This window comes from Enhydra lutris, unplaced genomic scaffold (assembly GCF_002288905.1).
Source record: "Enhydra lutris kenyoni isolate GAN:26980312 unplaced genomic scaffold, ASM228890v2 scaffoldscaffold3, whole genome shotgun sequence".
Lineage (NCBI taxonomy): Eukaryota > Metazoa > Chordata > Mammalia > Carnivora > Mustelidae > Enhydra > Enhydra lutris.
In genome coordinates, this window is record NW_019154087.1 from 61,358,706 (window position 1) to 61,371,121 (window position 12,416).

A 12,416-nucleotide genomic window follows, 5' to 3' on the forward strand; every position below is an offset into this window, starting at 1 on the left:
AGTGCAAATCCAGGCAACTGGGCGTTAGAACCTACGGTCTCCATAACTACTGTGCACAGTGTTTGTTTCCCTGTTGCTCCACCAAGTGGAATTTGAAAACCTCTGATCTAGTCTCATTCCTCTTACTATGTACATAAGGAAACTGACATCAAGGAGGTTAATTGACTTTCCTGTGTCCCAGAAGTAGCTATCTCTGAATCAATACCAGAAACAAAACAGCTTTTGCTAAGGTCACTGAGAGCATCTGCATCCAGACAACAGACATTTTTTTGCTCCTTTCTCAGTAGCACTCATCAAACTTGACCACTGCCTCCGAGCTGTTCTCTTTTGAAACTTTATCTTCCCTTGTTTGTGATAATTCACGTACTTGGTTCTCTGATGTGCTCTGTCTTTTCTGCTGAGCCACACTGTGTTTGTCTCCTGGGGACATCATATCCACATGCATGGCCATACGTACAACACTCCCATATTTCTATTTCTTCCACAGATGTCTCCTCTGAGCCCCTGATCTCTACACCAATAGCTTTCTTGGCATTTCCCCTTAGATGTCTCACAGGTCCTAAAACTTTGTATGTCCAAACCCAAAGCTATGTTCTACCCCCAAACCAGGTCCTCTTCTCTCTCAATGAGCAGTACCTCCATCCATTCATCTAGGCAAAGCAGGTACTGGGAGCCGTGCTGAAAACAGTCATTTCCTTAGTGTCCATTTCCACATCCAACCCACCACTGAAGGCTGGAAATGCCTAAATACCTTCCAATGTTTCCAGTTCTTGTTATCTGATTTACACCATCCTTTCCTGGGTTTTTGGAATAGCTCTGTATACTATCACCCACCCTCAAATCCTCTAACCTTTCTCCATATCGCAACCAGAGTGACCTTCTCAAAACTCATTCCACGTGAAAATCTCCACCACCGGCCATCAGATGGAGGAACCAAAGTGGATGGGGCTAGACCCAACCAAGGGGGCTGGGAGCAGACCCAGGACAGCCCGGAAGTGTTGCTTCTTTTTTCTCTTTTTTTTTTTAAGATTTTATTTATTTATTTGTCAGAGAGAGAGAGAGAGAGCGCGAACACACACAAGCAGGCAGAGGCCGAGAGAGAAGCAGGCTCCCTGCAAAGCAGGGAGCCCGATGTGGGACTCAATCCCAGGACCCTGGGATCATGGCCTGAGACAAAGGCAGCGGCTTAACCGACTGAGCCACCCAGGCGTTCCAGAAGTGTTGCTTCTTACCTCTCAGAGCAAGTAAATGGGAGTCAAACAACTGCCTGGCTGGGCACTGAGCAAGGGCAGCTCAGCCAAGCTCAGAATGAGTGGCCCTCAGTGCTGTATAGAAAGAGGCCGACTACTGCACATCAAATAATGATCGTACCATGTAAGCCCAGGGGCAGAGGGACATTTAGCTGGTGTTCATGTTTTAGATACACATGGGGAGTGTGTTAGTGGGGAGGAGAAAAATCACTCTCCATTTAGTCATTTTGGAATATAATTACAACATACATACATCAAAGTATAAAATGAATAAAGTAAAAGGTGCTAGTGCCCTAAATAACACCACTAAAACAAACAAAACTCTACACACACACACACACACACACACACAGACATACACACACCCCAAAATAACCCTCTAAAAAGCAAACAGTCAAAAACCCACAATGACCAGTAACAAATCCACCTTCTCCCTCTATCCATGGCCTGGAAGGTATGGTTATTCTGTTGCAACTGACATCTTCCAAAGTAAATCACCTTTAACAAATGTATATGAAATTGATGGCAAATGTAATTAGCAGTGATTTAAAGCCATTGGAAATACCAATTTCCTCTTCTATAATAAGAATTAACACATTTTAATTATGTCTGTTTAATAATAATAGAAAATGTATTTAACAAGATGCTATAAACCTAATTACCATATTTGTTTTTAAGGAAAAAAAATATAACCTTATTACCTACAAACTTTATATGCTTAATTGCTTACATGCTAAATTAAATAAGAAGGTAAAGATGTATTTTGATAACTGATTAACTCAATGGAAAAAACTATTCAAGAAAGATAAAGAAATGTGTTTTCATACATAGCAAATTGCATATTCAGGTAATTTACAATTATTTCATACACACCGTCTTTTCTTCATCTGAAACATCCTATGTTCCTTAGTATACATCTTCTGAAGTATCTTTGAGAGGAAGCACTCCCTTTTAACTAACTCCTCAATACCTAGGTATCTTACTGATGTGTTCTTTGGAAGGAAATAACAGATTTTTAACTGGTCCTCACCAAAGATCCTCTGTGAGGGAACTGTGGTCAGCAAAAATTGTTTGACAAAGAACAAAGGAAAAATCTTAAATTTTTAAATTTTAAAATATTTAATGCTCCAAGTCCTGGGGAGATGAATCTATAGCTACTGGATTGCTTTCTCTCACTTATAATGATTTAAAATAGAATAAATTATTGGCAATTCATGATTATGTTTCTAGATGTCTATCATAAGCACAAAAGACTTACTGTGCCCCCAGGTAAAAGGAGAATTCTGGAAAGAACCCTTTAGTGGGTTATAAGAGATCGATCTGTGAACCTCTCTTCTCTGGGGACAAAGGAGGCTTACCTCTCGCAGAAAGTGTGCAGACAGGGGAGAACCTTGGGATTCTTGTACCGTTCCAGGCATATACTGCAGATCAGAAACTGCTTGTCAATCTGGCGCACCACAGGACTTGGGATGTTGGTGGCTTCACTGGCCATCCTAGACCACTGACATGGGAGGCCGGCTGTCTTTGACCCTGCACGCTGCTGCTGTCAGACAGGAAAGATACATAATAACTTGTAAGTACGCATCAATCACTGGTCCATTCCCTACAGGCGTTGTGTTATGAATACAGGAGAAGTCCATGCCAGTGACCTCAAAATGACCATAACCAACCCTCAATGCCTGTTGATTTTGTAAATCAGTAAAATGGTGACATGCTCACAATGCAAATGAAACAAATTAGAAGAAGTGTGTTGTCTAAAGAGGTATGTTTGCTGGTTTTCAAAGCAGACACACTTGAGGGGATAAATACTTATATAGCTCTGCCGGTTCATGTCTTCATTCATGACTATATTTGACTATATGCCTATAGTCTTATTAAAATATAGTCTTTGAGGCACCTGGGTGGCTCAGTTGATTAAGCGGCTGCCTTCGGCTCAGGTCATGGTCCCGGGCTCCTGGGATGGAGCCCAACGTCGATCTCTTTGCTCAGTGGGGAGCCTGGGTTCTCCCCTGCCTGCCACCTCCCTGCTTGTGCTTGCTCTCTCCCTCTGTGTATGTGTGTGTGTATGTGTGTGTGTCAAATAAATAAATAAGGTCATATCTTGGGATCCAGTCCCACTTGGATTCCCACATCAGGCTCCCTGCTAAGCAGGGAGCCTGCTTCTCCCTCTCCTCTGCCTGCCGTTCCCCTTGCTTGTGCTTGCTCACTCTCCCACTCTCCCAGATAAATAAATAAATAAAATGTTAAAAAAATATATGGTCTATATTAAATAGTATTAGTCTCATTAAGATAAAATGTTTTCCCGACTATTGTGCTTGGAGAGGATCAAAATGTCACTCCGGAACACGCCATCTTGACATAAGGATTATTTTGAGCTGAGAGCGACTGGAAATCAGGAGACATGGTGGGGACATGATGGGGTGGCCAGAGGGGTTGGCAGGAGGGGGAAAGGGGGTGTGGGTACTCTGCCTCTCCCATCTTCCTAAAAACAGAGCATAGACTTCCCATTTGTAAAGAAGCCCCACTCTCGCAAATGAAAAAGAGGAGACTTAATCATCCCAAGAGAGAGCACGGGAGGGGAGTCTGCGAAACAAACCTTACTAAACCACCCTTATGTACCATACATTTCCTGGTCGCTATCCCACAATGTACTGCTCCTAAACCCCCCTTCCCTTTGTCTGGCCACTTCTCCACAATTTGTCATCCTTTGTTAAAATAGTACATAAGCTCCCAGGTCGAACTGCCTCTTTGGGTTTTCACTTCCTTTCTGTGAAGCCCACATGCATGTGACATTAAAAATATTAAATTAATAAACATCCATAGAATACAATATATATACTATTTTGGAAAAATGAACTACCAATAAAATGTGTACACCTTTCTCTCCTGATAGTCTTTTTGTCAGTTTAATTCACAGGCTTCAGTGATAGAATTTAAGTGTGGTCTGGACCCTGTGTTTAAAGCTGGGCAATCCATCAATTACATTTACAGAATCAACAATTCTACACTTTTTTTTTTTTTAACAATTCTACACTTTTTAATGGAAACTCTTTTCAAACGTGAATGATAGTTCTTTCTCCCCACCAAATCACCAAAATTTTTAAAAGCATGTCAACTTTTATTAAGAAAATTCTATTTGTATGTATTTGAGTATAATTACATATGTGACACATCCATTTTCCAACTCTATGTTTCTAGATAAGCTCATTAAAGAGCATGATTAATAAACAGATAGAACCTTGTGAAATCACCTGCTATACAAGAGTGTCACGTTCAAGTAGAACTCTCTGCATTTGTTAAAAGTGTGTGACATATCTAATTGGCCCGCATTATCTGCTAGCTCTTTCATAAACTGTCTCCCCAAAGAACTAGTATAGAGAATGATATTCATTGATTGGATTAAATGTGGCTCATCTCTCAGGAGCTCAAAATGTTGACACATCATCTGCTTTTCTTTAACCACATCCCTATGACATCAGAATAGGGAAGGGAGGGCGCCTGGATGACACGGGCATTAAGCGTCTGCCTTTTGCTCAGGTCATGATCCTGGGATCCTGAGATAGAGCCCCACATCCGGCTCCCTGCTCAGAGGGAAGCCTACTCCACCCTTTCCCACTCCCCCTGCTTGTGTTCCCTCTCTCTCTCGCTGTGTCTCTGTCAAATAAGTAAATAAAAATCTTAAAAAAAAAAAATAGGAAAGGGAAGGAATGGATTTATCTGTCTTTAAGATAAGGAAACCCATGCTGAGGGTTTAAATGACTAACCCAAGGTCATCCAGTAAAATCAGTGAATCCAGAAGCTCAGATTTCAAGTCTTATGCCTTATCTGATACCTAATCTTAAACAAGTTTAACACTTTCCAGTATGGTGTGTGTGTGTGTGTGTGTATGTGAGAGAGAGAGAGAGAAAGATAAAAATTATGGGGTGCTCACTGCAGTAGCACTAAAATTGGAATGATACAGAAGATTGACTTGGCCCCTGAGCAAGGATGATGCCCAAATTTGTGAAGTATTTCACATTAAAAAAAAAAAAAAAAAAGCATATGAACTTTTCAGTTAAAATCAATTAAAAATAATTTTAATTTTAATAGCTTTTGAAAAGTTTCATATTGCCCTTTGAGTTTCATATTGCCCTTTGAAATAATCAGTCATGCTGAGTATTGAAAAAAGAGAGAAAACATCATATTGGTTTTAGTCTTTTTTTAATCTTAGAATTTTAGGGTTTGAGCAAGAAAAAAAAAAACACATTTGTTTTAATAACATGATATACATCGGCTAAATGAAATTTCCTGAGGTGACATTTCTATCCTCAACACTGAAATAAAAACATTTCATTCTAATTTTTATCCTAATTTTTTTTAAAGATTTTATTTATTTATTTGTCAGAGAGAGCGAGCACAGGCAGACAGAGTGGCAGGCAGAGGCAGAGGGAGAAGCAGGCTCCCTGCCGAGCAAGGAGCCCGATGTGGGACTCGATCCCAGGACGCTGGGATCATGACCTGAGCCGAAGGCAGCCGCTTAACCAACTGAGCCAGCCAGACGTCCCTAATTTTTATCCTAATTTTATGATCATTATTGTAGTGGGTGAGAGTAAGTCTTTGTTAGTATTGTTAATTTATATGGTAAATTAAGTTTAGTCCTGAACACTGATTTAAAATCATGACAATATTACTGATCTGTCACAAGTGACTTGTTGAAGACATCTGGATTTGCAGGATTCTCAGAATCAACACAAAAGCTTTCCAACCCCGAAAGATTCCCCAAACTGAGACTTTGCCAGGGTAATGATCATTCCCTGAGTATAACTGGATACCCACAACAGAAAGCCACTTTGACTGCTCCTAAAGGAATAATGTGCTGAGGAAAATGGAGGCACAGAATATGCCAATAAGCACCGTGGGAAGCTCTCCACCAGTCTGAATACGCCGCAAGGAATACACATAAAATGTATGACAGCCTTTAATCACAGAGTTTGGGCCCTACCAGTTTCTGGTCGTTTTGATTAGAAAAGCAATAAATAGTCGTCTAGATTCTCGGCTGTTCTCCTTTCCCCCATGTTGGTTTCTGAAGTGTCAGAGATCCTTCTTACTCACAAGGCCAGCAGAAATAAGCACGTGCTAGAGAGATCAGAACACTGAACAACTCTTCTCTTGGAGGCCCGCAAAATCAGTTTCTGGAGGGGCGCACCCCAAATATGCCACAGGTGGACTTCTGTCTCTGAAGGAACCTGAGTCCTTTCGGATGTAGGAACTAGCACACACATACTGACAAAAGGCCAATAGAAAAGAAGTGGCAGAGGAGGGGAGGCAAGCAGAGCCATTTTTAAACTACATAAACAGCCCACATAGTGTGCTGTTGATATTAACCAGCCATGAGAGCTCTCCCTGAGTGGGGAGACTGGCTGAGTTTCCTTCTCAGGGGAAAACCAACAGCAATACTGCTTACAGAGGGGTTCGGGCCTCCTCTCAATAGCAGCTTCTCAATCAGACCATTCTGTTTAAAATTGAAACTTGCCCCCCTCACCCCCGCATCCCCTGGAACTTGCTACCTCCTGTCCTTGCTCTATGTCTATCTGTAGCACTGGTCACTTTCCGCTATAGTACGTAATATGTTTATCTGGCACACTGGCTCCTCCCCACGTCTCCAGGATGTAAGATTCACGAAGGCAGGGATTTTTGTCTGACTGCTCACTGCAGGAGTCCCAGCACCTAGAACTGTTCCTGGAACGTGATAGACACTCCTTTCTTTGAAGGAACTGAACAAGTCAAGTGTCCCATGGGAACGGACTCAGTCCCAGTAGCAGAAAAGAGTGGCATGAGCTGACTTACACAACAAAGAGCATGGTTGTCACCAGTCACGTGAATGTTTTCATTTGACATCAGACATTACCTGCCTTCCAGGGTGATCATCTAATCTCTAGCAAGATAAGCCATCAGCCAGAGGGTAAATATTCAGGGACATACTTTAACACACTCACAAACGCAGAAAAGAAACTGAGAACCACTGAGGACACCTCTGCGTGGAAATACAAAGTCTAAGAAGGTTGACACATAAATTCCTCATTAGTGGGGTGTGCCAACTCAACAGCTTTTGAGGGTAACGGCAATGCAAGGAGCGTGTAACAGAATCCTGGGGCATAGAAAAACCCTATCCCAGCATTTCTTGCCTCATGTCATCTCTGGTTTTTTTCCTGGCACACGTTCTCAAATCTCCTAGAACTTGATGGAAACTACAACCAAGTGGAAAAGCAGAACTTGAGAGGAGGGAAGGAAACAAAAGGAAAATGCCTGTGTCCATAATTCTAGGGTTGAGACCACAATTCCCACCCCAGATTATACCATTTAGATCAGAAAATGATCCCAATGTTTTATTGCTGACACCAAAGTGAGGAAGAGCAGGAAGGGAGGGTGGAAGACAAATGACAATCTGAAAGCCCTCGTCTTGAGAAGGGGAGAGAGTTGGTGACAACTTGTTGGCTGGGCTAGGAAACATGGTTGGGAAACAGGTCAAGATTCCTTTAGAAAATAAAGTTTGAACATGTGATTTGCGGGTAGGAGGCAGCATATTTGATTATATACCATCGTAAAGGCACTGGATTCCATTTCTATTTAATTTTATGGCATTTGTGGGTGACTGCTTCTCTTTGTCGCCACTTAGCCGGCTTTATCTATTAGCAATGTTACATTTTTGCTATTCTTGGACCAATGACAATGGTGCAGACACACTAAAATCAGCTTCCCAAGAAGTTAAAAATCTGACGGTGGATTTGTAGAAAGAAAATCTCAAACTATTAGGATTATCTGTAACTCACAATGTTCTATCTTTTACCTGCCAGGACAGGCAGTACCTAGAACTCAAAGCACCGGTGAAAACATGACTAGAGAAACAAGTATTCTTAGATTTCAAAATTTATGAACATATTATTATTCACCTGCAACTGAATTTGCATTGTTACAGAGGACTTGACTAGAAGAAAGAAAGGAGGACAATCTTCAGTGAATTTAAAACAGGGTGACCTATTTCTAGTTAAATCAAGCATCTATCCCAAATGGGCCACTTCGTAAATTAGAAGGCCAGATGCAATATCTTTTCTGATAGTATGTGCATAACATGTGTGTCTGGGGATAAGTGGCTGTATATTCAGGAGGCCTTCCGCTTTAACTTCTGTCTCCAGGCAAGGCGGTGCCCGAGCTTTCCAAGGGTTCCTCTTGTTTCTAGGATCAGATGTATGACAGCTTCCTCAGGTTGCTGGGTCTTACCATAGGGAAGCTGAATTTTGCCAAGCCCCCAACTTGTCTTTAGGAGATTTATACCTATTTCCTCCACCTCTTAGTATAGATAACTGTTTCCCATTGCCTTCTTCATAGAAGTCCTCACCTTTTACAACATCATGAAGTCAGTTCTTAAGATCTGCTTTGGGTTTTCTAAGTTGCAGAAGGCAGGATCTGTGTGATGGAGTGTTAAGTGGTCGAGCTAATTGACATTCGTTTTACAGTGCCCTGGGACAGTCAAGACCGTGGGATCTCCTCTCTCCTTGCCACGCCTCCTCCCTTGCTCGCCTTTGGGTCTACAAGGAGGCTGCATAATCTAGGACCACAAAAGAGGCAGAGGACAACCAAGGCCCTAAACTCTGGGAGTTGGGTGAGGTTAGCAAGAAGGGGAAGAGAAATGTATTCCACATCAGAACCTCACAAGGCATAGTCCCACACAACAGCAAACCCCCTTTTCCCCCTGGTGGATAGGAAGTACATTATTTAATTCTATTGCTGATTAGAATAAATGTTTACCTTAATACGTTTTCAAGAAGAAGAATAAAAAGCATTTAATGGAGAAATGGAGGCGACTGCAAACATGAAGGCAGGCGAGGGTAAAGTAAAAGAGAGTAGAAAGACTAGCACTCAGATAGCAGTAATAAAGCTATCCTCCACGGTGCACTTTGAATAATTACACTGGGCTCATTTTTACCTCAGTCTCTGGTTTAATCTAAACCCCCACATTCGAGGAAGAAACCTGATCTGATCATTTCAGATAATCCTCACAATAATAATATTCAGAGAACTCCAATAGCCAACCCTAATATAGAACAAATTCTGTTCTGACACTAAAACCCTTACATAAGTAATAAAGGGCACAGATGGCATCAGACATTTAAAAAAAAAAAGCGATCACAGGTGTGTGCAAATTATAATTATGCCACAATTAGAAGTAATTCAGTCACATTTTTTAAACAAAAGAAGAACTATGAGAGTAAATAATTTGGCAGCAATTTTTTTAAAGTTTGAAAGTATTTCTCTTCAAAAATACATACAAATATTTTGTTAAAGTCTTAGTTTTAATCGAGAGATAAGGAAGAGAAGCACAAGGGAGTCTTAAAGATTAAACCTAGGTTAAATTTTTTAAAATTGCTACATAGACAGCAATTTTTTTGACTTAAAGATAGAAGAAGGTCATAAGTCTGGAGAAATTAATGTCTCCAATATCCAAATGAAGGACATTTTCAATTCTTAGTAAGACAAAGAATGAATATTTTTACTTATTTCACAAGCAACAAAATCCACGAAGCTTTTATCATATAAGTTAAAAAAAATAAGTCCTCTCAGGATTATAATATTAACTATGGTGAAAAATATGTATGATTTTACTCTCCATTATTAAAATATGTGGAACATATATCATGCATTCCTACTTCTTGAAATAGGCACATTCTATCAGAGAACGTTTGTAGATTCAGTCCTATTTTAACCTTTCCAATGCAAATCACTTGGGTCTTTCTAGGAGAAAACTGGAAAGAAATACTTAGAGGTTTAGGAAAGGCCACTACTCACGTCTCTGTAACAAAAAGCTGCTTTCACAGCACACATGAAACTTCTCATTGTGTGCTTGCTCGGGAGGGGCGTGCATTATTTAACATTACAGCGGGTTAGGACCTATGCTGCTAAAGCATGTGCCCGAAAATAATGAAAGGCACCAGAAAATAGGTTCACACTAAGCAGAACTGAATCCTAGTACTTAAGAAATCATTTTAAGAATCTGGACAAACAATGCTTCTCCTTACGTATTCTAGTCTAAAAATAAATAAATAAACAAAACCGTTAACAATTTATTCACAAGGAATAAAACCACAGTATTCCGATTGAAGCCAAAGAAACAAACTAATAATTTTTAAAATGCTTCATTCTGAATCTAGGTCTGCTCCTTAAAGCAGTGACATTGAATCTATCTTAAGACAGAAACATCATTTTACCTTTTGGTTCAGAAATCCGCTTATTAACATTCAATATTTAGCTTAAAATAAATAGCCTTTCTACTTGCTTTCCTATCCTCCCAAAATAAGGAATAACGACAGGGTGGGGCACACTGGTAGAGAAAGCTGTCAGAAAAATCACATCCAGTGTTTCAGGAAGCAAACCTAAGGTCCAACCCGAGGATTTTTTTTTTTTTTTTCCTCTTGTGTAAAGCTACCATTGAACTCCACCCAGATTTGAGCCTACTTTAGCAGCAGGAAAAAAATGTCAAAAAAAAAAAAAAAAAAAAAAACCCAAAAAACCCCCCAAACAAAAACAAATCATCTTCTGCATATTTGCTGAACATCAATGGCATTCAGAATTCAGAGGGTCAGAGTCATGCATTATGAATGAATGGGTTTCCAATGGTAACTGGGAACCGAAGCCCTCAACCCCAGGGTTCTCCGACGGAGGGCCGGGTGGGGGAAGGGTCGAATCGCACATTTTCCTCCACCCTGGGGTATGGAGGAAGGAATCCTGTAACTAAAATATTTCATCCCCATCTTCCCATCCAACGGAGAAATGCTAGGGATTGGGGGGAATCTTCTATTTAAAATAAGCTGAATACACATTAAAATGGAAGACAAGTAAAAATAAAAATCTAGTCAGATCACACTAGGAACTCGAGAAGAAAATCTTGCACGACTTTCTCCCTGTTCTCAATTTGGTGCCTTTGTTTAAGCAAAGAGTGGTCTCCCTCTGTCTGATAGTTACAGAGCATGCAGCATCGCCGAGAGAGAAGGGCGGAGAAAAAAAAAAGAAGGGAAAGAAAGAAAAAGAAAAGGATGGGGAGGGAAAAAAAAAAAAAACAAAACAGGATAGAGAGAGCCGGAGAAATCAGTTATCCACCTGGCAATATACTCAGCAATCGGAACATTTAGGACCTACCCATTTCTGCAGACATACTAATCAACGAGGCAAAGAATTAAATCCTCCCAAAGCCTGTCGCGGCAGCTCCGCAGCCATCCACAAGAACAATGCACATTCTGCTAACCTCCCAAGTTTGGAAGCACCATGCAAAGAGACTGGTTAAAATTCCCTACCATGCAGTGCAGCCATCATCAGAAGCCCGGCATATCTTCTGCTCTATGGAGTGATGTGCCAGCTGATGAACAGAACAGAGGAGAAGAAAAATGGAGGAAAAGAGAGAAGGCTCAGGGAAGTCGGCAGGAATGTTTCTGGGTCATTAACAAGTGGGAGACCCCTTTCGGTCTTGAAACCAATCAATCTTTATCTTACAGGACATCTTTTTCTCACTCAGCGTCTGTTGAAAAGACTGCAGCAAACCAAGCAAGGGATTGTGGGATAGGGATGCAGCAGCGAGCTGCAGTGAGATTCGCGGGTGGTTTGCTTTCCCCTCTGAGTCAGCAGTCAGCTGTTTCCACGCTCTCGCGCCGGGCCGCCCAGGTCCATCGCCGAGCATGGAGCTGCACACTAACCCCGGGAGAAGCACCCCCGCACGTTTGCCGGCGCCACGCAGCAAGGACAGGCACCCGAGTTGCAAATCAAAGAGGGGGTGCCGATGAGCAAAAAGGGGGATGCAGCGAGAACGCATTCTAGAAGGAAAACCAGGTAAATGAGAACCTCAGTTCCAATTTAGAGGTGTGTTTTGTGAGTGTGTGCGAACACACACTTACTTCCCTGAGTTAGGAGAAACGCATCATCTGTTTCCTCCGGCTTTATGTAGCTTGAAACACAAATGGAAATGGATAGAAATGCAAAACAGCCCAGTTCAACAAGCATCTACTATCTTTTCCCCTCTTGGTATGTACCCAGAAACGGGTCTATAAAATACAGTTCCCCAACATGGAATAATGCAAATGACATTCTTCTGCTTTTTGTGGTTCTAATTATTTGACAAAAATCAAGCGGTACATTAATTTG

The 12,416-nt window shown here is 41.2% G+C and overlaps 1 protein-coding gene across 1 annotated transcript in view; it reads right to left on the bottom strand.

Moving 5' to 3' along the window:
• LOC111154950 (tripartite motif containing 2) overlaps positions 1-11,789 on the bottom strand; it is a 59,050-nt gene extending 47,261 nt beyond the window's left edge. Inside the window, exons 1-2 of the mRNA XM_022514917.1 lie at positions 11,576-11,789; positions 2,609-2,793 (exon numbers count right to left, since the gene is read on the bottom strand). Coding sequence (XP_022370625.1) covers positions 2,609-2,793; positions 11,576-11,578 — 188 coding nt within the window. The 5' untranslated portion in view covers positions 11,579-11,789. The remainder of the gene's footprint in view (positions 1-2,608; positions 2,794-11,575) is intronic.
• Between the last annotated feature and the right edge of the window lie 627 nt (positions 11,790-12,416).